The following is a 25,029-nucleotide window of genomic DNA, read 5'->3' on the forward strand; positions in this document are numbered from 1 at the left end:
GAGCCGTCACTCTTGAGCGACGAAGAAAAACAGAACTGACGTTAGATGTGCAGGCAGAAGGAGGAAAACGGACCGTGGGAAAATGAACAGATATTGATTGGACAGGTCAGAACACGTTAAGACACAATATGAGCGTTCATAACGTGAGTACGTAATGTCATTTCTTAGCTCACAGAACAGACACGAAGACGACTATCGATTGTCTTGCGGTATCCAGTGAATTTGCAATTATTCACTCGTTTTAATTTTGATTTTATTTGCATATCTTCCTTTTCAATATGAACTTTCCAGATGTCAGTATTCACAAAAAAATTCAAAATGGCCCATGCTATAAATGACATTGGAGAAATTGGGCTTGGCAAGGAATATGGGGGCAAAGAAGTTCATTTTGGTGTCCTATGGTACGTTGACTCATATTTTAAGATACATAACATTTTCTTCATTTTTTCAGGCAACTGAGAATTTATTGTGTCGGAAATTCAATCCGTATGTTCATGTACTGTTTGGAATCAAACGACAGCGAGTGGGCTATCGACACCGAAATCAATTTTGGTGTGATCTCTGGAAATGAAACGTCTTTGTTTCTTAAATGTAGACGTACCTTTAAAAAGATGGGCGAGAACGAACATTCTTCTTGGGGTTCATACAATATTATAGATTTAGAAATGCTGAAACGTTTTGCTGTTGATAGGAAGGTCGAGTTTATTTATGAAGTCAACGTTTTAAAAATGACTGGATTTGAAAAAGAGAAATTGACACTGAGGAAGTTCGATGAATCTGTTGAGGAGTTTTCGGATGTGGTCCTGATAGTGGAGGGGATGAAATTCTATCAATCAAAAATGGTAAGATTCTGAATTTGACAATACCAAATAATAATAATAATGTATTCAGTTCTTGTCTCTCCAATCAACCTATTTCAAATCACTTCTTCTTGGAGGATTTAAGGAGGCAAAGCAATCAGAAATAACTCTTAACGATATCAACACTGAACATTTCCATAGTCTATTAGAACTGATTCATGGAGAATCTTCGATCAGTGGTATGTTACTTATTCCCAAACTATATCACTATCATAATATTCCAGATACCAACATCGATGGGATCCTCCACCTCGCAGATATGTATGACTTCCCTACTGCAATTCGTCGATGTGAAGAGTTTCTTCTCAAAGATTCGAAATGGCTGACGGCAGAGAAACTGGAACTCGCTATCACTTACAATCTGGAGAAATTGAAGGTAATGTATTACATATTAGGTGAAAGTCTATCAGCTGTTTTTCAGAGCGAGTGTATGTCGAATTCGAAACTTCCAGAGGAAACGACGTCAGTGCACACGACTGTGGAGACTAAACCAACAAAACGGGTTGGATGCTTTGCATGCTTCCGGAAATAAGCCACAATGTCGGATAGTTCTGGAACTTTCCCACTCCAAACTCATTTTATGTCTGCTGTTTCTTGTTTTTCGTGAAAATACATTGTTTATTTACTAGTAAACACATTTATGCACGTACTAAATAATTAGTGTTTCATTATTGTTTTCCCGGAATCGCACTTCTCGAAGTTTCAATCCTTTAGAGATTCAGAGCGCGATTTGCTGTTTTTGAAACTTCATTTTCTTACAAGCTATTGAAATGAAAAAAACAACAAAGCCCAGCAAAAAAGGATTAAGGTAGAACACAATAACAGATGTACTTATATGAATAATGAATAGAAAATGTGAAAAAAACTTCAAGTATAGTAAATAAACATTTGTCTTGATCAGATTCTCAATACGAAAAGTGAAAAATCCATTCAAACCGACACAACTTCCATCGAGAGAATCCACTGATCTGAGTTAGCTTTGTAAGAAACTACTAGATTACAACTATTTCCCATTGGAATAGTAGCTCTGCTGAAATTTGTTTTCATTACTTAACGACTGAAAATTTTATTGAAATTTCTTACTTCTCTGTTTTAATTGCATTGAATTGTTCCTCAACTTGATTCAATAGATCCTTGATATACTGTTCACGCAAAATTCTGAATAATCGATAAGTGCCAACAGGATATTCAGCAGTGAGTGTATTTTGAACGAATGCAAAAAGTCTCACAGTAGTGAAACGATGAGTACGACTGTAATTAAATAAGACATATTCGTTTCTCAAGTTTAGTAGAGGAGTGAGCTCCTCTGGACGCCATCCTTCCAGATAGACTCGCTTAGCATTTGTTAAAATAGGGTGGGCAAAATGATCAACTTCTCCTACACCGGCGGAAATCATAAGTGATTGCAAGGGGTAGCTCGATTCATCGATCAGATTATTCAACGCTTCGAGGCGTGCATTCACGTTTTCCGAGAATTTCAATTTTCCCACTCGAATTTTCAATCCTTCAGGAATTCGGAGCACCATGCTTTCAAGATCGAATGAAAGTTTCTGGACGTGCACAATTGAACTCCGTCCTCCAAACATCATCCGGTTGAGTTTCCTCATTGCTTCGTGCAGCTTCATGGTGTATGGATAACGTTCGATTCGTTTTTCTTGATCTTCCCTTCCAATTGTGAGTTGGATTAATGGGGTGAAGGGAAGTGCTCTATTGTTATGTAGGCAGTCAAACGGTTGAAAAGAATAGCGCAAACGAGTGATTGTCCTCTCCAGTGAGCAGGTAGACTTGTTATTGAGAACGGCTAGTTTCAATTCCAATTCCTCTGCAGTTAGTTCTTGGATAACTGAGCCATGCATTCTATGCAATTCGTCGTCAGTGAAGACTGGGGTCATCAATAGACGCACTCTCACTGGTCTTGGTTCTTCTTCACCGTTTCGTAAACGTTCCAAACGTCTAGTTAACGCTAATTGGTATATTTCCAGATGTTTCTCATAGTAGCGTCTCGTTATCTCATTGTTTTGTTGGTGAGTCCACGGAAAGAAAGGGAGTAGATTTGGTCGGAAATTACGATTTTCATTGATCACTTCTCCGAAAACAATTTCTCCTGTTAGTACGTCCGACCTATTTATTGGAACTCGAAAACCGTACTGATCTAGATCGCATAGGACACCACCCTTATAGTTCTCCCTTTGAAATTGATCAGCGACTTCCTCGCCTGGATGAAAGTCTCTATAGACACTTAGATTATATGATGTATCATTGACGGTGACTCCAAGATCAGTAAACTCAAGATAATTGATTCTGAGAGGCACGGCTTTTTCGGCGAAACGAATTGCTGGAATACGTTGGGATAGACAAAGTCTGAAACAAAGAATTTGAACAAATTTTGAGAAAGAGCGAATATACACACCTTAAATTAGGGTCCATATGCTGTAAAACAGTTTTCAGACTATCATATTGTAAGACTTCTCCGGGCATGATGATATCAATGGGCCGCTTGGAAAATCGATGTATGAGATGGAGAAAAAAGGTACAAACTGGCGATCGCAGATCGATGTAGTCGGGAGAATGAAGAAGAATGGGCAGATTCTGTAAGATGTGTGTATTTGTTCAGTCAATGAGCGACCATAGAGTAAGCTAGGTCATGGAAGAGTACAGGTTGTCTCAGACAAACAAAACGAGATACAACAATTGTATAAATTACTTTTTAGCAAGGATGTGCTTGTAAAATGAAGAGGCGGGTGAGAATCCGGTAATTTCAGTATAAACTTTTTTTCATTCAAAACTAGGCATTTTCTGATCGGAATCATGGTTTTTCTGTTCTAAACGACTTTGTTTTTGCTAAAAATAGTTGAAATCGCATTGCTGTTGACGAAAAATTGTAGATCAGAGTGTTTTTCCGCTTAAAAATCGATTTTTCGATGAAATGTTGCAACTTTGTCTACGGATTAAATGAATACAAGAGTGAAACTGAGTGAGAGATATGAAGCGCCGACGTCTTCTGCTGGAAGAAATGACGAAAATCGGCTGAGGAGAGAATAGAAGTAATATTAAAAAAAAACTGAAGAAACGTTGAAGTTGTAAGGGAATTTTATGCTAAAATTGCAGATTTTAGGAATTTTTTCTTATGTTTTAAGAGAAACCTGAATAAAATGCTTGAAGTAAAAGGTAGTTGCAAAATAAGTTGTTATTGTGGAGAAAAAAGTAACCGTGTTTTGGCGCCGTTAAAAACCACTTGAACTTGTGATAATTTTAGGCTAATGTGTTTTTCCATGTTTGTCATGGACTTTTCTTGAGTTTGAAGAGGGAAAATGGGCAAATTACATCAAACACAGTGTTGGAGGCAAAGAAACTACGGAAAAAGAAGCGAAAAGATGAAGAAAACTAGTGAAAAAACATAAACGAAAAGGTCATTAATATAAATGTGTCGGAGTGAGCGTGCGCGCATCGACACGATGAGAGAACAGAGACGCAGACATGTGTAATTGATTGCGAAAGGGCAAATCATGAGGCGCACGGCCTCCAGCGGAGGCCGTCTCAATGCACTGCGCACAGTACTTTGAGAGGGCCTCTGCAGGAGGCTGTGGAGGAGGGCACCAATTTTACAAAATTGTGCGGAACCTCATACTTGAAATCCGGGCCAATCCGGGCTGACGGTTTTTATTGAATAACTTTCTTCAAAAACTCATATCGGGTTGGTTAATATCTCAAAAGATAGGTATTTCGACCTTCCATCAAACAAGCCGGGCAGGCTAAAACTGCTGTCGGCCCGGCCCGGACACTTTTGCTCGGCCCGGGGTCTCTGTGGATCTTCATGAAAGTTTTTTTGCTTTTGTCTGATGACAGGTCGAAATACTCATCTTTTGAGCTATTAACCAACCCGATACGATTTTTTAATAGAAAGTTATTCAATAAAAACCGTCGGCCCGGATCGGCCCGGATTGCAAGTATGCGGAGCCTAATCTTGTGGACCGTAGACAATTAACGCAATAAAGATATCGAATATCGAGGTTGGTAAGCTAGAAAACCGAAATTTTTTGGAACGTTCCAAGAAAAAAGACTAAAAATTGAAAATTTTCAAATCAAAAAACTAGATGCGTGTTTTTTTTTATTTCACTTTATTGAGTCAAAAAAAAAAGATTTTAAGTGATAGAAAACAGAAATTTATTTTGTAATGTGCCATTCGATCATTTTCTTAACTCCAGTCAAGCCGCCACAACAGTCATTACGACGGTCCACTTCGTTATTGGTGGACGGTCTTCTAGAACGTTTGAGAGAGTATCATTGTAAAACATTTCGAGGATAGAATCATTTCCCATAGGGATTCTGGCAGTTCTGAAATTTATCCCTTTTATTAGGAAAATAAAATAAAATTTATTTCTCACCTGAATCTTCTGATTCCATTGAACTGTTCCGCAACTTGATTTAAAAAATTTCTGCCTAAAGCTTCATCCTGTACTCTGAATGATCTATAAACTCCGACCGGGGATCTAGCTGCGAGTACATTTCGAACAAATGAAAGAAGATTTTCAACAGTAAGGGATCGAGCACGCGTACAATATTCGAAAAATACTTTTTCGTTTCTTAGGTTCAATAGACGAGTCATATCTGTTGGTTTAAATCCCTCCAAAATAAGATTCCGGGCACTTGTTAAAATAGGATGGGAAAAGGGATCAGCTTCTTCTTCTTCAGCGTTGAAAATAGTGAGTACTTCAAGGGGGTAACTCGATTCATCAATTATATTGCCCAAAGCTTCAAGGCGTCCATTCATATTTTCGTCCAACCACAAATCTCGTACTCGAATTTTCAAACCTTCTGGAATTCGTAGCACTACGTTTCTAAGTCGGAAGGAAAATGTGTAAACATTGACAATGGAAGATCGTCCTCCAAACATCATCCGGTTGAGTTTTCGCATTGCTTCGTGCAGCTTCACTGTGTATGGATACCTTTCGATTCGTTCCACTTGATCTTTACTTTTGATTGTGAGCTGGATAAGTGTTGTGAAGGGGATTGCTCTATTGTTATGTAGACAGTCGAACGGCTGGAGACAGTAGCGCAAAAGAGTGATTATCTTCTCCAGGTACCAGGTTGGCACGCGAGTGAGAACGGCTAGTTTCCCTTCTAACTCCTCCTCAGTTAGTTCTTGGCGAACTGGACCAGCCGTTGCAAGCAATTCGTCGTCTGTGAACAACCTGACCAATAACGGATGAAACGAACGAGCTGGAGTTTCTTCTCTTTCTGGATCTCCTTGCTCCAAACGTCTCATCAACGCAATTTGGTATATTTCCAGATGTTTCTCATAGTATCGTCTCATTCGCTCATCGTTTTGTTGGTGAGAACACGGAAACGAAGGTTGAAGATTTGGTGTGAAATTACGATTTTGATGGACAACATCTCCGAAAACGATTTCTCCTGGTACCACGTCCGTCCTATTTATTGGAACTAAGAAACCGAACTGATCCAGATCATTTTGGACACCGCCCATATCGTTCTCTTTTTGGAAGGGGTCGACCACTTCCTCGCCTTGATGAAAGTCTCTATAGAGACTCAGTTGATAGGTTGTAGAGTTTATGTTAACTCCAAGCTCGTTGAACTGAAGATTGTCGATTTTGAGAGGCACGACTTTCTCGGCAAAGCGGATTGATGGAATAAATTGGGATAGATGAAGTCTGAAACCAAGAAGTTAACATATTTTTGAAAAAGAGCGAATATACCTTTTGTTAGCTTCTATATACTGTAAAACAGTCCTGAGACTGTCATATTGTAAGACTTCTCTGGGCATGATGACAGCAAAATTGGGACAGAAACAATTTGGAAAATCGATGTATGAGAGGGAGATAGAAGGTACAATGGGGGAAAATGACAATGACAGATCGATGTGGACGAGTGAAGGGGGAGGAATGGACAGATTCTGTAGGATGTGTCTATTTGTTGAGACAATGGGCGGCTGTAGAGCAGCCTAGGTCAACGGAGAGAACAGGTCGTTACGTACGTGTATTTGGGCAGTCCGCTGGGTAGTCGTTGTAGATTGGATTCACACGTCATTATGTCGGATTGGAGTGCAATGAAAGATTACGGTCATTGTATGTCCGACGAACTATGGAGATGTTCTGTGGCCTATTAGATTAACAAGTGTTAAATTCGATCAATAATAATCCGTAATGGACATGCTTTTTATACAACAAATATGCAAACAATGAGAGCAAATATATTGAAAATTGGAAGTTGGAAGATTCGATCAATTTTTTAAAAATTTTCTCTATTTTAGTTCACACACAACATAGAGGAAGACATTGAAGACTAATTCCAATATGTTTTGTTGACTCTTCCTAATTAGGGTTTTGAATTTGAGGGGTAAGAAGGTATTGGGCTCCGGGACATATCAAAATGGCTTCCGTTTTGAGGAAATTGGATTTTTGAGCGCTCCGTTTATGAGACGATGATTATTCTATAACGTCAAATAGACTGCTCAGTTTCGAAGTGTCTCAGTTTAAAGATTTTTGAATAACTGAAAAAAAACCAAACAGACTCCCATCCACGCAGCAAGTAGACCTTAGCGACCTCTTCTGGACTGGCTAGATTTACGCTTGTTTTTTTTTGAATTTCACTTTATTATAAACTGATCAAAAAACAAGATTTCACACGATAAAAAACAGAAAAAAAAAGTTTTTTAGTGTGCATTCGGTGATCTTCTTAATCCAGTCAAGGCGCCACAACAGTCATTGAAACGTACCACCTCGTAATTTGTGGACGGTCTTCTCGAACACTTGAGAGAGTATCTTTGTAAAACATTTCGAGGATAGAATTATTTCCCATTGGGATTCTGGCAGCTCTGAAATTTACCTTTCATGAAAATTCAATCAAATTCATTTCTCACCTGTATCTTCTGATTCCATTGAACTGTTCCACTACCAGATTTAAGAAATGTATGGCTAAAGCCTTATCCCGCACTTTGAATGATCTACAAACTCCTACCGGAGATCCAGCTGCAAGAATATTTTGAACGAATGAAATAAGATCATCAACAGTGAAAGCTCGGGGACCCGTAGAATATTTGAAAGTGACTTTGTCGTTTGTTAGGTTCAATAGACGAGTCATATCCTCTGGCTTAAATCCCTCCAAAGTAAGTCTCGGGACACTCGTTAAAACAGGATGAGCAAAGGGATCAATTTCATCTTCTTGAATCATGTTGACAATGGTGAGTGCTTCAAGAGGGTAACTCGATTCATCAATTATGTTGCTCGAAGCTTCAAGGCGTCCATTCATATTTTCATTTAATCTCAAATCTCTTACTCGGATCTTCAATCCTTCAGGAATTCGGAGCACTATGTGTCTACACCAGAAGCAGAATTTTTGAACGTTTACAATTGAATTCCGTCCTTCAAACATCATTCGGATGAGTTTCCTCATTGTTTCGTGCAGTTTCATTGTGTATGGATACCTTTCGATTCGTTTTTCTTGGCCTTCTCTTTTGATAGTGAGTTGGATGAGTGGTGTGAAGGGGAGTGGTTTATTGTTATGTCGGCATTCAAACGGCTGGAGACAATAGCGAAAACGAGTGATTAACATCTCCAGTGACCGGGTTGGCGTTTGATTGAGAAGGACTAGTTTCCGTTCTAACTCTTCCTCGGTTAGTTCTTGGTAAACTGGACCAGCCATTGCAAGCAGTTCGTCCTCCGAAAACAATCTGACCAATACTGGAAACGAATGTGCAGGAGTTTCTTCTCTTTCTGGATCTCCTTGCTCTAAACGTCTCATCAACGCTATTTGGTATATCTTTAGACAGTTCTCATAGTATCGTCTCATTCGCTCATCGTTTTGTTGGTAAGACCACGGAAACGAAGGGTGAAAATTTGGTGCGAAATTACGATTTTGATGGACAACATCTCCGAAAACGATTTCTCCTGGTACCACGTCCGTCCTATTTATTGGAACTAAGAAACCGAACTGATCCAGATCATTTTGGACACCGCCCATATCGTTCTCCTTTTGGAAGGGGTCGACGACTTCTTCCCCTTGATGAAAGTCTCTATAGAGACTCAGTTGATAGGTTGTGGAGTTGATATTAACTCCAAGATCAGTGAACTGAAGATAGTCGATTTTGAGAGGCACGGCTTTCTCGGCAAAACGGATTGATGGAATAAATTGGGAAAGATGAAGTCTGAAACCAAGAAGTTAACATATTTTTGAAAAAGAGCGAAGATACCTTTTGTTAGCTTTTATATACTGTAAAACAGTCTTGAGACTATCATATTGTAAGACTTCTCTGGGCATGATGAAAGCAATATCGTGACAGAGGCAAATCGTAAAATCGATGTATGAGAGGGAGATAGAAGGTACAATGGGGGAAAATGACAATGACAGATCGATGTGGACGAGTGAAGGGGGAGGAATGGACAGATTCTGTAGGATGTGTGTATTTGTTGAGACAATGGGCGGCTATAGAGCAGCCTAGGAAGAGAACAGGTGGTCATGTTTACTCGGGCAGCCTGCTGGGTTGTCGTTGTAGACTGGATTCACGCGTCATCATGTCGGATAAGGAATGAGAGATTACGGTAAACAGCTGTGCGATGAACTATGGAGACACGTTGAGGCCCAGGCTACCTATGCAAACACGCTCTAACGAGAAACTACGTGAAAATGAAAATATTTTCACGTATCCTAAAATTTTCTGTAGGAAAATAGATTCTAATGTTCACCGCCACGTATTGCGGACCATGTCTTTTTTAGAGCGCGTTTGCATAGGTAGCATGGGCCTCAACGTGTGGAGATGTGCCCTATTATATTAGAAAAAAAACATACAAAACTAGATAAAAAGTCGTTGTTGTTCGTGTCAAGGGAGAAAAGTTTAGAAAGTTGATCAATAATAATCCGAAAAGAAATTTAACTTTTTATTATAAACCTTTTTTTTTGAAGAATTTAAACAAAGGAAAACAGAAATTTGTTTTGTAATGTGCCATTCTATCATCTTCTTAATCCAGTGAAGCCTCCACAACAGTCATTGTAACGTACCACCTCGTAATTTGTGGACGGTCTTCTCGAACACTTGTGAGAACACCTTTGTAAAACACTTTGAGGTAGGAATAATTTCCCATTGGGATTCCAGCAGTTCTAAAAATCTTTTTTGTTTTAAAATTCATGTCAAATTGATTTTCTTACCTGTCTCTTCTGATTTCATTGAACTGTACTACTACTTGATTCAAAAAATTCTCGATTAGATCTTCACCGTGCACCCCAAATGATCTACGAACTCCAACCGGAGATCTAGCTGCAAGTATATTTTGAACAAATAGAAGAAGATCATCAACTGTGAAAGTTTGGAAATCCTCCCAATATTTGAAAAAAACTTTTTCATTTCTTAGGTTCAATAGAAGAGTCATATCATCTGGTTTGAATCCCTCCAAAATAAGCTTTGGGACACTTGTTAAAACAGGATGAGCAAATGGATCAACTTCTTCTTCTTCACCGTTGAAAATAGTGAGTACTTCAAGGGGGTAACTCGATTCATCAATTATATTGCTCAAAGCTTCAAGGCGTCCATTCATATTTTCGTCCAACCACAAATCTCGTACTCGAATTTTCAAACCTTCTGGATTTCGTAGCACTACGTTTCTAAGTCGGAACGAAAACTTGTGAACGTGCACAACTGAAGTCCGCCCTCCAAACATCAACCAGCTGAGTTTTCGCATTGCTTCGTGCAGCTTCATTGTGTATGGATACCTTTCGATTCGTTCCACTTGATCTTTACGTTTAATTGTGAGCTGAATGAGTGGTGTGAAGGGAAGTGGTCTATTGTTATGTCGGCAGTCAAATGGCTGGAGACAATAGCGCAAAAGAGTGATTATCATCTCCAGGTACCAGGTTGGCACGCGAGTGAAAACCGCTAGTTTCTCTTCTAACTCCTCCTCAGTTAGTTCTTGGCGAACTGGACCAGCCATTGCAAGCAATTCGTCATCTGTGAACAATCTGATCATCCATGGAAACGCACGAGTAGGAGTTTCTTCTCTTTCTGGATCTCCTTGCTCCAAACGTCTCATCAACGCAATTTGGTATATTTCCAGATGTTTCTCATAGTAACGTCTCATTCGCTCATCGTTTTGTTGGTGAGACTTTGGAAACGAAGGACGATCATTTGGTTCGAAATTACGATTTTCATTGATCACTTGTCCGAAAACAACTTCTCCTGGAACCAAGTCCGTCCTATTTATGGGAACTTGAAAACCGAACTTATCCAGATCGTTAAGGCCACCACAATCCTCATCGTTCTCTTTTTGAAAGGAATCGACCACTTCCTCGCCTTGATGAAAGTCTCTATAGAGACTCAGTTGATAGATTGTAGAGTTGATGTTCACTCCAAGATCGGTGAACCGAAGATAGTCGATTTTGAGAGGCACGGCTTTTTCGGGGAAATGGATTGCTGGTATGCGCTGAGATAGACAAAATCTGAAACAGAAGAAGTTAAAATATGTTTGAGAAAGATCGAATATACCTCTTGTTTGCTTCTATATATTGTAGAACAGTTCTGAGACTATCATATTGTAAGACTCCTCTGGGCATGGTGATAGCAAAATCGGGACAGGGGCAACTTAGAAAATCGGTGTATGAAAGGGAGGTGGAAGGTACAACGGAGACACTGACAATAGAAGATCGATATGAACGAGTGATGTAGGAGGAATAGGAAGATTCTGTAGGATATGTCTATTTGTTCAGACAACGAGCAATTATATAGTGACCTTGATTATGGGAGATAACAGGTCGTCACGTTTACTCGGGCAGCCTGCTGGGTTGTCGTTTTAAAATGTATTCGCACGCCATCATGTTGAGTTAGAGTCTAATAAGGGATTACGGTAAACAGATGAATCATACAGGTGTTCAGTGGTCTATTTGATCAACAAGTATCATACAAAACACGAGATAAAATAGCCGTTGTTGTGTTTTCTTCCAGAGTGACTAGATTTACTCTTGTTTTTGAATTTCACTTTATTATAAACTGATTTAAAAACATTTTAAACGAGGAAAAACAAAAATGTATTTTGTAATGTGCCATTCGATTGTCTTCTTAAGTTCAGTCAAGCCTCCACAACTTTCATTGTAACGTACCACCTTCTTATTTGTGGAAGGCCTTCTCCAGCACTGAATTGAGAACCTTTGTAAAACATTTTGAGGATAGAATCATTTCCCATTGGGATTGTTGCAGTTCTGAAATTTACCTTTTATTATGAAGATTAGGTTAAATTCATTTCTTACCTCTTTCTTCTAACCCCATTGAACTGTTCCGCAACTTGAATCAAAAAATTGTTGCCTAAAGCTTTATCCCGCACTTCGAATGATCTACGAACTCCAACCGGAGATCTAGCTGCGAGTATATTCCGAACAAATGGAAGAAGATCATCAACAGTAAAAGTTCGGACACGGATACCTGTGTAATATTTGAATGAGATTATTTCGTTTCTTAGGTTCCATAGACGAGTCATATCATCTGGTTTAAGACCCTCCAAAATAAGCTTTGGGACACTTGTTAAAACAGGGTGAGCAAATGGATCATCTTCTTCTCCAGTGTTGAAAACAGAGAGTACTTCAAAGGGGTAACTCGATTCATCAATTATATTGTTCAGAGCTTCGAGGCGTCTATTCATGTCTTCCTCTAATCTCAAATCTCGTACTCGAATTTTCATTCCTTCTGGAATTCGGAGCACTTCGTTTCTAAGCCGAAAGGAAAATTTGTAAACGTTTACAATGGAAGATCGTCCTCCAAACATCATCCTATTGAGTTTTCGCATAGCTGCGTGTAGTTTCACTGTGTATGGATACCTTTCTATTCGTTTTTCTTGGCCTTTCCTGTAGATTGTGAGCTGGATGAGTGGTGTGAAGGGGATTGCTCTATTGTTATGTAGACAGTCGAACGGCTGGAGATAATAACGCAAACGAGTGATTATCATCTCCAGTGACCATGTTGGCGTTTGATTGAGAAGGACTAGCTTCAATTCCAATTCCTCCTCGGTTAGTTCTTGGTAAACTAGACCAGCCATTGCAAGCAGTTCGTCATCCGAAAACAATCTGACCATTACTGGAAGCGGATGTGCAGGAGTTTCTTCTCTTTCTGGATCTCCTTGCTCCAAACGTCTCATCAACGCTATTTGGTATATCTTTAGATAGTTTTCACAGTATCTTCTCATTTGCTCATCGTTTTGTTGGTAAGACCACGGAAACGAAAGGTGAAAATTTGGTGCGAAATTACGATTTTGATGGACAACATCTCCGAAAACGATTTCTCCTGGTACTACGTCCGTCCTATTTATTGGAACTAAAAAACCGAACTGATCCAGATCATTTTGGACACCGCCCATATCGTTCTCCTTTTGGAAGGGGTCGACGACTTCTTCCCTTTGATGAAAGTCTCTATAAAGACTCAGTTGATAGGTTGTAGAGTTGATATTAACTCTAAGCTCGTTGAACTGAAGGTAATTTATTTTGAGAGGTACGGCTCTTTCGGCAAAACGGATTGTTGGAATACATTGGGATAGATGAAGTCTGAAACCAAGAAGTTAAAATATTTTTGAGAAAGATCGAATATACCTTTTGTTTGCTTCTATATATTGTAGAACTGTTCTGAGACTATCATATTGTAAGCCTGTGACTGGCATGGTAACAGCAAATTCGGGAAAACAAAAAAAATTGGAAAACCGATGGATGAAACGAATATAGAAGGTACAACGGAGGCACTGACGATGGACGATCGATATGAACGGGTGATGTAGGACGACTAGGAAGATTATGTTGGATGTGTCTATTTGCTGAGGCAGTGAGCAATCATAGAGTGGCCTAGGTCTTGGGAGAGAACAGGTGTCTCGATTACTCGGGCATCCTGCTGGGTTGTCGTTGTAGATTGGATTCACGCGCCATCATGTCGGATAAGAAATGAGAGATTACGGTAAATATCTGTCCAACGAACTATGCAGATTGCTCTACTAGATAAGCAAGTAACACAGGAAACACGAGCCAAATTAATCGTTGTTGTCTGTGCCTATCCAATTGAGAAAAAAATTGAAAACCGATCGAAAGTAATCCGAAACATCCTCCTTTTTTGAGATCCAACAAAAAATATATTAGAAGACAAGATTTCTCTCTTAACAACGCTAGATTTCGCTAATGCACTGAAATTAGTCGATTTCAGGGAGAAATGACTTTGTGTCATCACATTCATTCCTTTTCCAGATTCGAGGAAAGGAAAATTTGACTTTGTTGACTTTCTTTCCTTTCTTGAATATCCGGAAAAAACCCAAACAGCCTCACATCCACGCAGCAAGTTGACCTTGGCGACCTCATCTGGCCCCGAGCTTTGTCGTCGAAACTCTCCACGTGGTATCCACATTCGTTTCCGGAAAGTTCGACCGGTAAGAGAATTTCAATAGTGGTTCTATTATTTTATGTCAGATCATTTTTATTTTGCAGAATAATAATAGTTTCTTAAATTTGACATTAATTATCCTAAAGGCAGATCAAAAACTGGATTTCTGAATTCCGTACCAAGTCATGACTCATTCGAACTGCCTTCACGAGGTAATCAAAAGTTTATGCTCGAAAAAAAGTTTTGAAAGTTTTCCGGAATCCGTAAACTCTGAATAGTAATCATCCGAGATTCCCTTTGTTACTTTTCCCAGAAGTCATTTCCCAGAAGTCAATTTTCACATTGTCATAGTTACAACGCATCTGCTTGTTTGATTGACCCAGAGATTTGAATGTGTGTGACAGATGTACGCGATGCGGTCGCGATGCGTTCGCGCTCACATAGCAGTAATGTGGTGTACTGTCATCTATTCTCACTGCCATTCCTCCTCTCATTTCATTTTCTCTCTTTTCTTTTTTCCTCCATCTTTTTTATTGTAATTTTTATCGATTTTCAGAGCTAAAATGCAGAAAGAGTCGATTGAGGCGATTCACGTCTCTCCCACATTTCCCTGTGAGGGATCGAAGATTACTATTAATACTGAAGCATTCAACCATCCAGAAGATCTTGATTCAATCCTCACAAAGCTGATATCGAACTCAGAGTTCTCGATTGTTCCGGTAGTCGCAAAGAATTCCGCATGGCAAGCGGAGAAAGAAGAGGTCGAGGAGATAAGTGATGCAGAGTCGAACAAGGTTGGCTTTTTTTTATATTAAGTTTCCCCTCGACCCTCGATACAAAAACGTATTAGCGAAACACAGTTATTACAACCGCGCTCCACCAAAATCCTCTTGAGAATTAGCTTTTTTCTCTGCGTCTCGCGATTTCTTTTTTTAGGCACAAGGTCATATTTAGTACATATGAATTCAAATTATTTTCCCGCGAAACCAGGAGTCTAGTGAAGCGCGTTTGCACACTATTTGACAGGTTGCCAATTGAGTCGCCGCTCAGCCAAATCGCGTGCTTATAACGTGGACGAACAATAGGGAGTTTAATTTTTCGAATTGCGCTTACTTCTCTTCTATTTTTCTCATTTTTTCGGTTGAACCTCGCACAAAAAATATCGAATTCAGCAAAAAAGGAAACAAATTTTAACATACAAAAGAATTGAATTCATTTTTTGAACTTCGCGCAAATCTTACGCAGATGTCTCGAGAATTGCCTATTTTTCTCTTGGTCTCTCAATTTTCCAAGTTTTTCTCCTCAGTTTCGTTAGAGCGTAGTTGCAAAAATCGTGACGTGCTAATAGTTGAGTTAACGAAATATATTTTCAGATCGAGTATGAGAAGTCGATCGACTCATTGTATGCAGACTTTCTCCATAAGTCGCCTTCTGTCCAAACCCCAGAAAAGGCCTCAGTCTACCCGGAACGAAATATTTTGTCCGAAACTCCAAAACTCACTCGGCCCTTGGTGAAGCTTACTATAACAAGCCCAGTCTACTGTGATACTGATCCAATCAGTCATTTCGAAATGGGAACTATGACTGCCGAGTCACAACCAAAATATCAGAAGGACACTTTCGAACACCCTCAAAATAGAAAGATTTTCATCGGAGGATTGCGCCAAGAGCACACAAAAGAGATGGTTGGTTGACTATCGGAATTCTTTTTTGAAATTTTCTTTGTTCCAGCTCTCAAAACATTTCTCTAAATACGGAAAAATAGTCGATGCAATCGTCATGTATGAATTGAAAAGCGGACATTCACGTGGATTTGGATTCGTCGTTTTTGATAAAGTATCAAGTATGGAAGCTGCTTTGAGTGTCAAGCTACATTTTGTTGAAGGATTTAAGGTGAGTGTCTCATTATCACAGAATTATGGGTCTATATGAAGCATCCAGTAAAATTAGCGCGAAATTCAAAAAATTCATCCAAAATAATTTTTGTGAGTCTTTCGAATTGCCATTGTCCCATGTCGTGATATCAGTTTTCACATGGCCTCGAAATCTAATTGGTGGCCTAGAAATCCAAAATAATTGTTTCCATTGAATTCAGTGTGTCACGAGCTTTCGGAAAAGTACCCACAAGGGTCTCACAACGAAAACTACTGTAACCCAAAATGTTTGGTGCCTTATATCCTACAAAGGCTTGTGGGTACTTTTCTGAAATCCCTTGACAAGCTGAATTCAAATACGTAAATTTGAATTTTTTGTGTATACTGACCAAGTTAATCTGCAAAATGAAACAATTTGGATTTTCGAAAATTTTTGAAATTTTATAACTCGGTCAGTTTTTGCTCGTTCAGCGTGGTTTTAGTCCCAAAATGCTTGGAATTAGCTGAAATTTAACAAAAAAAGTATTCTGAAAAGGATCCACTCACTGATCTCCCCACGCAGGCGTCTTGAAAAATCTTATGAAAAACGCGATTTGGCTGAGCAGCGACTCAATTGGCAGCCTGCCAAGTGGTGGGCAAAAGCGCTTCGCTAGACTTGCGATTTCGTAATAATTTGAACTCATATGGGCTAAATATGACCATGTGTGATTCATTATCATTCAAATTTTTTACTCAATTAAAATTTTCCTAGGTTGATGCGAAGAAAGCTGTACCAGCCGGTGAATTGCCGCTCCCAACAAAGAATTCATTGAGAAATGGGCCGGGCTACAAACTACAACTCGCCAGAGTCAAAGATGACATCCACACTGTCGACGATCTTCGAACTTACTTTGGAGTATACGGAACTTTGGATCAGATTGAGATTCTACCTGATGGCACTGGCTCAATCATTTACGCGGATAAGGAGGCTGCTGAAATTTGTGCCGCCCACAACTCGGGACGTCATATTCTGAATGATTACATGATCGAGGTGACAAAACCAACCATGGACATGAACTACATTGATCTGTATGAAAATCTTTATCGCCATCGTCGTGGACTCGATCACCGTCGTTATTAATTTAGCCACGATTCTAATAATTTCTAATAATAGCTTTCCTTGTTAAGAGCAATTGAGCAAAAGTACAACTTTTGATTCTTTATTTTTGATTTTCTTATAATAATCAGTGTTTTAAATCAGTTTTCTTTTGAACTTTCTCTTGTTCTCTCTCTTTTTTCGATTTTGCTTTCAATGATTATTGACATAAATATTACTTTTTTTTAATGTTTTTTTATGAAACACAATAACAGAAATCTATCCCGCCCTAGCCCAGTACCCGAACCGATTTTTCCCGAGATTGACCCAAATGATCAGAAATTCCTGCGATATGATGTCCGTATTTTCTTTTTTTGTAAAAAAGTTCCAAACTAGGTCACTAGGATTGAAAAACAAGATTTGTTTAGCAAACTTTGACCTATTTTCTGCTGGATCGATTTCGTGAGTGTTCAACTTCCTCACTGATCATCTCACAATTCCTAATTTTTATTAAATGTGTAGATTAGAATTAGAGCTTTGTTTTTGTAGTTGGCTACTTTTTCGTACGAATTTTGCCTGGGAAGTTAAAGTTCATCTAAATACACTGCTTGAAAATCCCAATTTCCGCAAAAAATTACTTCGCCGCCTGCAAACTTCTTAGGATATGCTCATACAGAAAAGTTATTAATTACATAAACAAAGCTTTATTTTAGATCTACACGTTTCATAAAAATTAGCCAATGGAATATAATTAGTATGACCGCGGCACACTGATATGTCTGAAAGTTTAGTTCTGATTTCAGTGCTTTTGATATTCCAGTGACCATGAAAACACCACGTCTTCTGAAATTTCAGATTCTAATTCCTAATTTTGAAAACCCATTTTTCAAACTTTCTTTTTGTATATAACACGTCATAGTTGCTCGAAATACGTCTGCATCATTGTCTAGTTAGTGTTTTCATTATAATGGGAGTCGAGTCTTATCAATGTTTGATTCTCAAAATTCGTTGCCCCCTCTTGAGAAGTAAAACGAATGTGACGCATTTCTTATCACCGATAATTTCAATAACGGGAACTGATAAGCACTCTTTGGCTAGTTCTCTTCTGACCTTGCTAGCTCTAATTTTCTCTTTCTCTCACTCACAACATTTCTTCTTTCGCAACCTAGTTTTTTTCTCTGATTTCTTTAATTGATTTATTCTTTTTTCAGTTTCATAATAATGGAGATTCCAAAAAAAGAGTTTGTGATCAGACACGTTTTCAATGATGTGGCCAATATGAGAGAAGATTGTGATCTCCACAGTATTGAGGAAGAGCACTTCAATGTCCCATGGTCAGTTTTCCCGAAATTTTCTAATATATATTTTTCCAAACTTGTCAGGGCCCGGTAAGGCCCGAAAGCCCGGCTTCAAAAATGATTTTTTTTTCAATTTCTCATCGAAAATGTGACAATTTTTGATGATTTTTCAGAATTTATCCTAATACTGAAGGATAGTCGGAAATTTAACTTTTTCGCAAAAAATTGAATTTTGAGTTTTGGCGCCAATAACCCGGACCTTAATCCCGGTGACAAGATTTTATTTTTCCTTTTTTTCAGGTAACTTCACGCTGGTCGTCTGGGAAAATACTTTCACATTTATTTAAGATGTCCGAAGCCACGAGAGGATGGAGAATGGGTGATTGAAACAGAGACCGTACTCAAACTGATCTCATCAAACGGAACGTCTATGCAAATCAATGAACCTTGTCGTTACGGACATCCAAGATATCCTCGTGGCTGGGGTTGGAAGGATTTTATCAGTTGGAAGAGACTCGAGAAAAGTTATATTGTTGATGGAAGTGTGACCGTTGAAGCGCATGTTACAATCACCAAAATGGAAGGATTTGGGAAAAAAGATCTGAGAAAATTCGATGAGTCAATCAGAGAGTTTTCGGATATCGTGTTGATTGTGGAGGGTAGAAAATTCTATTTATCAAAAATGGTAAGGGATTTTCTTATTTACAGGGTCATTTTTAGCCAATATGAATTCAAATTATTTTCCCGCGAAACCGGATGTCTAGTGAAGCGCGATTGCACACGACTTGGCAGGTTGCAAATTGAGTCGCCGCTTAGTCAAATTGGGTGCTTATTACGTGGATGATAAGGAGTTAAAGTTTTCGAATGAAATTTCATTTTTCTCGCTTTTTTTGGTTAAACCTCGCACAGAAATATTTAATTCATCAAAAAAGGAAAAATACACTTTTTCAATAAACAGATAAAAAGTTTTGGAATTTTTTTTTGAATTTCGCGCTAGTTTTACCCAAATTTGATTGCAGCGCAGATGCTTCATATGGACTTTCTATGACACTGTGCTTAGGAGAAACAAGAGTTTATAAAAAAACTAATTTCTAGTTTCTTGCCATCCAGTCTTCATATTTCAAGTCTTTGCTGTTTGGCGATTTTGTGGAATCTGAAAAATCAGGAATCGAACTCAAAGGTGTCGACCCAGAAAGTTTCCAGAACTTTCTGGAACTCCTGCATGGAGAATCGTCTATTGATGGTAAGCAATCTCTGAGAAAATATTAGCACGGCACGCGTCTTACAACCGCGCTCTACCGAAACCGAAGAAAATTGTGCACGAAAATGAGAGACTCAGAGAAAGAGACATTTTAAGGGGATTTCGGTGGAGCACAGTTGTAAGACCTGTACCGAGCTAATAATAAGAAACACTTCAATTACAGATAGCACTGTCGATGGAATCCTTCACTTGGCGGATATGTATGACGCTCCGACTGCAATCAAAAGATGTGAGGAATTTCTGCTAGAGAAATCAAAAATGGCAATGTCTTCTAAACTGAAACTTTCCGCTCGATATGGCCTGTACAGTGTGATTGAGAAGAATCTCTCTGGAATCAATACTCTCCAAGATCTGCGTTCCATTATACCAGCGGATTTGCCTGAAAAGGAATCTGACTCATTTTTAGTGTTTTTCAAGAAAAACATGGATTTGTAAGTAAACTTTTCTCAATTTTTCGAATAAACTTTTATGTTCTCTAATCTTTTGTGATAGCTGATTTATAACAAATTATTCAAAAAAAGAGAAACCGGAAAATTTTACAACAAAGTTCAATCATAAGGAAGAAAATTTGGACAATCCTCTATGCACCTGAAACAAAAACATTTTCAATCTGGAAACCTTTTTTCGAATCGCTTACTTGCACTGCAACTTAGATTTTTCTGGCATTGCATCCTTTGACCAATAGGAGACGGTCACATCTTCTCCAACTTCAATGTCCTGGAGGGCGAAGACACCGATTCTTGGAATGAGGGGGTCCGTCTCATATCGGCGGGAGTATACCTCCATGAATGCGGCGTTTGGGGTGCAGGCATGGGAAAAGAACCGGGAGACGTTTCTGTAAGAATTGAAAGTTAGCAAACTTGCACTGTCTAGGCCCTGCCCGGATTAAGAAAATGAGCACAACTTTTTTTTTTTTAATTTGAAATTTTTGTCAAAATTGGTCAAGAATCTTTCGCCAGCTTGAATTTATATCGATATTTAAAAACATTCAGTCGAAAATTCAAGATTTTAAATGTTTGTACTAAAACCCTGGCGGGGCCAGTTGCAAGTGTAGAAGTCAGTAATAGCACAACACGCGTCTCACAACCGCGCTCTACCGAAATCGAAGAAAACTGTGTTCGAAATTGAGAGACTCAGAGAAAAAGAGACATTTTTCAAGGGCATTTCGGTGGAGCGCAGTTGTAAGAACTCTGCGGAGCTAATATAGTCTCTTAAGTTTGGCACTAGTGTTCCCAAAGGTAGATCAAAAACTGGATTCCTGAATTCCATACCAAGTCATGTTTATACTCATTCGAACTGCTTACGAGGTGAGCATAAGTTTTTAGTCTCGAAAAAAGTTTTAAGAGTTTTCCGGACTCGTAAACTCTTAGGAATAATTATCCAATATTCCCTCTGTTTATTTCCCAGAAGTCATTTTTCATGGCAACACATCTGTTTTTTGATCTATCCAAAGGTTTGAATGTGTATGACAGGTGAGTCCGCAGACTCATCATATACGTCTGTCATAACCTAATGCTAAACTTGACAACTACTCACCCGATGTTCTCCGAAGTGATGACCAGATTTCGGTTGAGAAGAGCAAATCCGGCATCATAGGAAGTGTTTCTCTTCTCACCCTCCTTCAGCACTCGCATCTCGCCAACATATTCAGATATGAATTGCCCTTTCTTAATTGGTTCTGCCGCCTTCATGCCAAAACCTCTGATCTCATCCAAATAATAGACAACGAGACTCAACTGCTGTCCTCTTTGAAGTTGTCGGCGTGGGCACCTCCAAGAACATCCACACGCATCAGAGCACTCCATCACAACTCTCTCATCGTAATTGTTGTGCCCTTCCAAATCCAATAATCCATGCTTGTCGTATTGTCGATTTTTCGGGATGATCAGGATGTCTTCGTGCATGTGAGACTTGAATAGTTCATTAAACTGAAAATAAACATTTCAATTTTCGAAAAATCTAGTCAGGACTTACCCTGTAGTTACACCGACATGTTCCTGGCGTCTCACATGCGCCGAGATTGTTCGGATCGGCGTAAGTCATTCGAGTGGAAAGGAGTCTGCGAATCATTGGAGATTTTTCACACAGAAGATAGGCGTCGCTGTGGACGACGTTCACGGTGGAGTACTGAAATTTTTCCATTTTAAAGTACAGTACCGGTCAAAAGGTTATGGACTTTATCCGTTTCCAGTTGAAACTATACAACTTTGAGTGTGTGTGATGGCATTGTCACACCCAGTAGATTTTTAGAGAATTATACGGATTAAAAGTAGAGCTCATTTTTTCTCTGAGCAAAATAGAGTGATTTTCGAGCTGTTCCCTTTTAATTGCCCATAACTCTCTAGGGAGTGCTCGTTCAAAAAAGTTGTCAACTACAAAAATGAAGCTCTACCTTTGTTCTGTATGATCCATTAAAAATTTCATTTTGTGGAACGATCAGTGATACTGTAACACCTTCTCAAAGATGGTCATTTTCAACTGAAAAAGGCCAAATTGTATGTTTTACTGCATGGTACTGTAAGTACAAGGATATCTCAACTTTGTTTCTATTGAAAATTTTCTATAAAAACCACAATTCAGAATCCTTTAACCAAAATCAAAACTGAAAAACTCACTGCATACACGGGCGGTGTCACCATCTCCTTCCTCATGCACATATAGAAAATAGTGCCCATCCGATTATTCAGATGGACTTTCGAGTGGAAGAACGATAAGTCCTGATACGCCCAAAAGATATGGTCAGGATTGGACTCGATGACTTCATTCAGATTCTTCTCTCGATCAACGCAATATTTCATTTCGTCCGAGTCCACCATTCTTTTGAGGCTTTCCAAAAATTTGTTTCGAATTTCAACATTTTGGATCATGGCGGGGGCAGAGCTTCTCAATTTCAGACGTTTCTGAGACTCCATCGCAAGACAAGACCACCCAACGAAGTACACCTTCACGTTGCATTTCTTGTCCTGAAAAGAAATTTTATTTTTCAGAAATGTTCATGGAATGACACACTCACCATAAAAAGTGTTTGAATTTGCCAGTAATTTTCAGAGTCCCCATGAATGGTCACGTCTTCCACACAGAATTTCTTTGCTGGGATTCCTGGCAGATAGAGTCTCTCGTCTCGACGCCACGACCCGGCGCGTTGAGCTCTATTGGCTTCAATACAGCCATGTGGAATAAAAGATTTAAATTCAGTGATCACTTTAACTCTGGGATTTCTCTGGTTGGCGATGTTTCTGTTGTTTGTGATCACTATGGCAATCAGAGTTTGGTTCAAGCGAGTGGCGATTCTGAAAATCTTCTGTGTTTCTATAGTGCCTCTATACATTGAACCCGTTTTTCCTAATTTGATAAATCAGAAAGTTGTTATCAGTTTTTTCAAAGAAAGGTGGAATAAGAACTTTGGCTGTCTTTAGTGGAAAATGACCAATTTTGACTATGTATTTCGGTGTCGCCTGATTGTCCAACAAATTTCATTTTATGTGCGTTGGACAGAGCAAAAATAGGACATCATATTTGTAGTTGATAATTTTTTGTAGGGACACTATCTTAAAAGTTACTAATCAACAAAGTAATTTCTCCCTCAAATCGTCCCATTTCAGTCCATAACTCTCGAAGGATTGTCCGTACAAAAAAGTCGTCAACTACAAAAATGAAGCTCTACTTTTAATCTGTATGATTCATTTAAAACCTGGTGTGACAATCAGAATTACCATGACACACTCTCAAACTTTTTTTTAGCGGAACTGTAGCTACCGAGTAAAATGATATAACTCACTGCTCATCTGTCTCCACCACATCGTCAATTGTGTCATCGGAGCCGTCATCAAAAACTGATTCAACCACAGTCTTTGGGGGATCCGTAGAGTCGTCAAGATTCACTGGAAGAATCAAAGCATTCGATGTTGTCGGCTCCTGATCATTTTGCTTCTTCTCAATTTTTGTTCTTTTTGGTGCATTTTGCGAGTTTTGTTGAAGAGGTAAAAGAACCCGGCTTTGTGGAACTTGGCGAAGTCTGTAATAAAAAAAAGGTTTTTTAATACAAAAATTGTAGAAACTGCTTTCAACTTTGAGAGTATTTCATGGTAAAACTAACTGTCCAACAAAATGAGTTTTTATGGGATCGACAGACCAAGAGTAGAACTCTATTTTTGTAGTTGACTACTTTTTTGTACGGACACTCCCTCCAGAGTTATGGTCATTGTAAGGGGACAGCTCAAAAAAAACACTATTTTACACTGATATTGATCGATTTGAGGAAGAAATTACTTTGTCGATATGTAACTTGCTAGGGAGTATCCGTACAAAAAAGTTGTCAACTATAAAAATGAAACTCTACACTAGTTCTAGATGATCCATTTCCGCCCATTTTTACTCTTCGGGCCGAACTTTTCTACCTACTATGTAGTTCAGAAAAATCACCGTGCAAGGGGAATAAGATGGGAGAATTGAGAGACGCAGAGAAATGGAGGTATTTCTCTTTTTCTCAAGAGGGTCTTGGTGGGGCGCAGTTGTAACAACTGTGAGGAACTAATAGAATTTGTTTCTTACCCTTGGCTTGGTCCTGCTTCATCATTGGAACGGTGCTCATTGTGACTTCTTGTGTTTCTTGTTCCAGATGTCATCTTCTCAAACTCTCTCTTGTTTGACACATTTTTGGAGTTCATATTGAATTGCGGTGGGATTTGGGGGTTGAAGTTGTACTGAAATAAATAAGAATTTGAAATTAAGTACAAAAGTAAAAAAAAAAGATAGAAAAACAGGAGAAAGGGTTCTAATTGCCAGTCGTTCGTGACCTGAACGATGCTATCGGGTACTATGGGAAAGATAACGACATATTCGCTATTCGAATAGCAAATCCTGGGAATGATTATAATTGTGAAGGACCGGGCCAAGCCGGGCCGGGCCTTGTGAACAAAATTAAGACATGGATAAAGACCCTGGTACTCGGCGCCAAATTTCAAAGTTCTATTTTTTTTCGTATTTTTGAAAAAGTCAAGTTTTCGACTATCCTTCAGAATGAGAAGAAATTTTTTTTAAAATCATCAAAAATGTGAACACTTTTGATGAAAAATTACAAAAATTTTTAAAAAATTGGTTATTTATTTAAAGCCGTGTGAACAAGAAGAAAAATGAACTCAATGAGCAAGAAATACGGTTTTTCAGTCTTCATTTGTACATTTTTGAGGATTTTCGAAAAAAAAAACTCTTTTGCAAACCAAATAAAGAAACATAGAAGAGTAAATGCCAACCGTTCTTGTATACACACTGGAGAGACACATTCCCAGACATCGTTCTATGATGCTCTATTAA

General features: G+C 38.8%; 8 protein-coding genes across 8 annotated transcripts; 2 read left to right on the top strand and 6 right to left on the bottom strand.

The window, feature by feature from the left end:
• Positions 1–128: 128 nt before the first annotated feature.
• GCK72_007305 (uncharacterized protein) lies at positions 129–1,392 on the top strand (the record flags this gene model as incomplete). Its single annotated transcript, XM_053726100.1, has 6 exons — positions 129–143; positions 292–401; positions 452–842; positions 892–1,039; positions 1,085–1,236; positions 1,282–1,392. 6 exons carry the CDS (start codon positions 129–131, stop codon positions 1,390–1,392), a joined length of 927 nt encoding a protein of 308 aa, XP_053590294.1.
• A 398-nt stretch (positions 1,393–1,790) lies between these two features.
• Positions 1,791–3,338, bottom strand: GCK72_007306 (uncharacterized protein; the record flags this gene model as incomplete). Its single annotated transcript, XM_003095164.2, has 3 exons — positions 1,791–1,890; positions 1,944–3,221; positions 3,271–3,338. The coding sequence occupies 3 exons, from the start codon at positions 3,336–3,338 to the stop codon at positions 1,791–1,793; spliced, it is 1,446 nt and encodes a 481-aa protein (XP_003095212.2).
• A 1,727-nt stretch (positions 3,339–5,065) lies between these two features.
• On the bottom strand, positions 5,066–6,642 carry GCK72_007307 (uncharacterized protein; the record flags this gene model as incomplete). The annotated part of the gene is made up of 3 exons (XM_053726101.1): positions 5,066–5,195; positions 5,246–6,529; positions 6,575–6,642. The coding sequence occupies 3 exons, from the start codon at positions 6,640–6,642 to the stop codon at positions 5,066–5,068; spliced, it is 1,482 nt and encodes a 493-aa protein (XP_053590295.1).
• A 920-nt stretch (positions 6,643–7,562) lies between these two features.
• Positions 7,563–9,134, bottom strand: GCK72_007308 (uncharacterized protein; the record flags this gene model as incomplete). The annotated part of the gene is made up of 3 exons (XM_003095180.2): positions 7,563–7,692; positions 7,738–9,021; positions 9,067–9,134. 3 exons carry the CDS (start codon positions 9,132–9,134, stop codon positions 7,563–7,565), a joined length of 1,482 nt encoding a protein of 493 aa, XP_003095228.2.
• Positions 9,135–9,832: 698 nt separating this feature from the next.
• Positions 9,833–11,417, bottom strand: GCK72_007309 (uncharacterized protein; the record flags this gene model as incomplete). The annotated part of the gene is made up of 3 exons (XM_003095195.2): positions 9,833–9,971; positions 10,020–11,303; positions 11,350–11,417. The coding sequence occupies 3 exons, from the start codon at positions 11,415–11,417 to the stop codon at positions 9,833–9,835; spliced, it is 1,491 nt and encodes a 496-aa protein (XP_003095243.2).
• A 512-nt stretch (positions 11,418–11,929) lies between these two features.
• GCK72_007310 (uncharacterized protein) lies at positions 11,930–13,504 on the bottom strand (the record flags this gene model as incomplete). The annotated part of the gene is made up of 3 exons (XM_053726102.1): positions 11,930–12,059; positions 12,108–13,391; positions 13,437–13,504. The coding sequence occupies 3 exons, from the start codon at positions 13,502–13,504 to the stop codon at positions 11,930–11,932; spliced, it is 1,482 nt and encodes a 493-aa protein (XP_053590296.1).
• Positions 13,505–14,771: 1,267 nt separating this feature from the next.
• GCK72_007311 (uncharacterized protein) lies at positions 14,772–17,202 on the top strand (the record flags this gene model as incomplete). The annotated part of the gene is made up of 4 exons (XM_003095185.1): positions 14,772–15,002; positions 15,582–15,893; positions 15,940–16,101; positions 16,834–17,202. The coding sequence occupies 4 exons, from the start codon at positions 14,772–14,774 to the stop codon at positions 17,200–17,202; spliced, it is 1,074 nt and encodes a 357-aa protein (XP_003095233.1).
• A 3,147-nt stretch (positions 17,203–20,349) lies between these two features.
• Positions 20,350–24,383, bottom strand: GCK72_007312 (uncharacterized protein; the record flags this gene model as incomplete). The annotated part of the gene is made up of 7 exons (XM_053726103.1): positions 20,350–20,551; positions 21,253–21,644; positions 21,691–21,843; positions 22,332–22,679; positions 22,730–23,006; positions 23,495–23,731; positions 24,268–24,383. 7 exons carry the CDS (start codon positions 24,381–24,383, stop codon positions 20,350–20,352), a joined length of 1,725 nt encoding a protein of 574 aa, XP_053590297.1.
• Positions 24,384–25,029: the final 646 nt, after the last annotated feature.

This window comes from Caenorhabditis remanei, chromosome II (assembly GCF_010183535.1).
Source record: "Caenorhabditis remanei strain PX506 chromosome II, whole genome shotgun sequence".
Classification (NCBI taxonomy): Eukaryota; Metazoa; Nematoda; class Chromadorea; order Rhabditida; family Rhabditidae; genus Caenorhabditis; species Caenorhabditis remanei.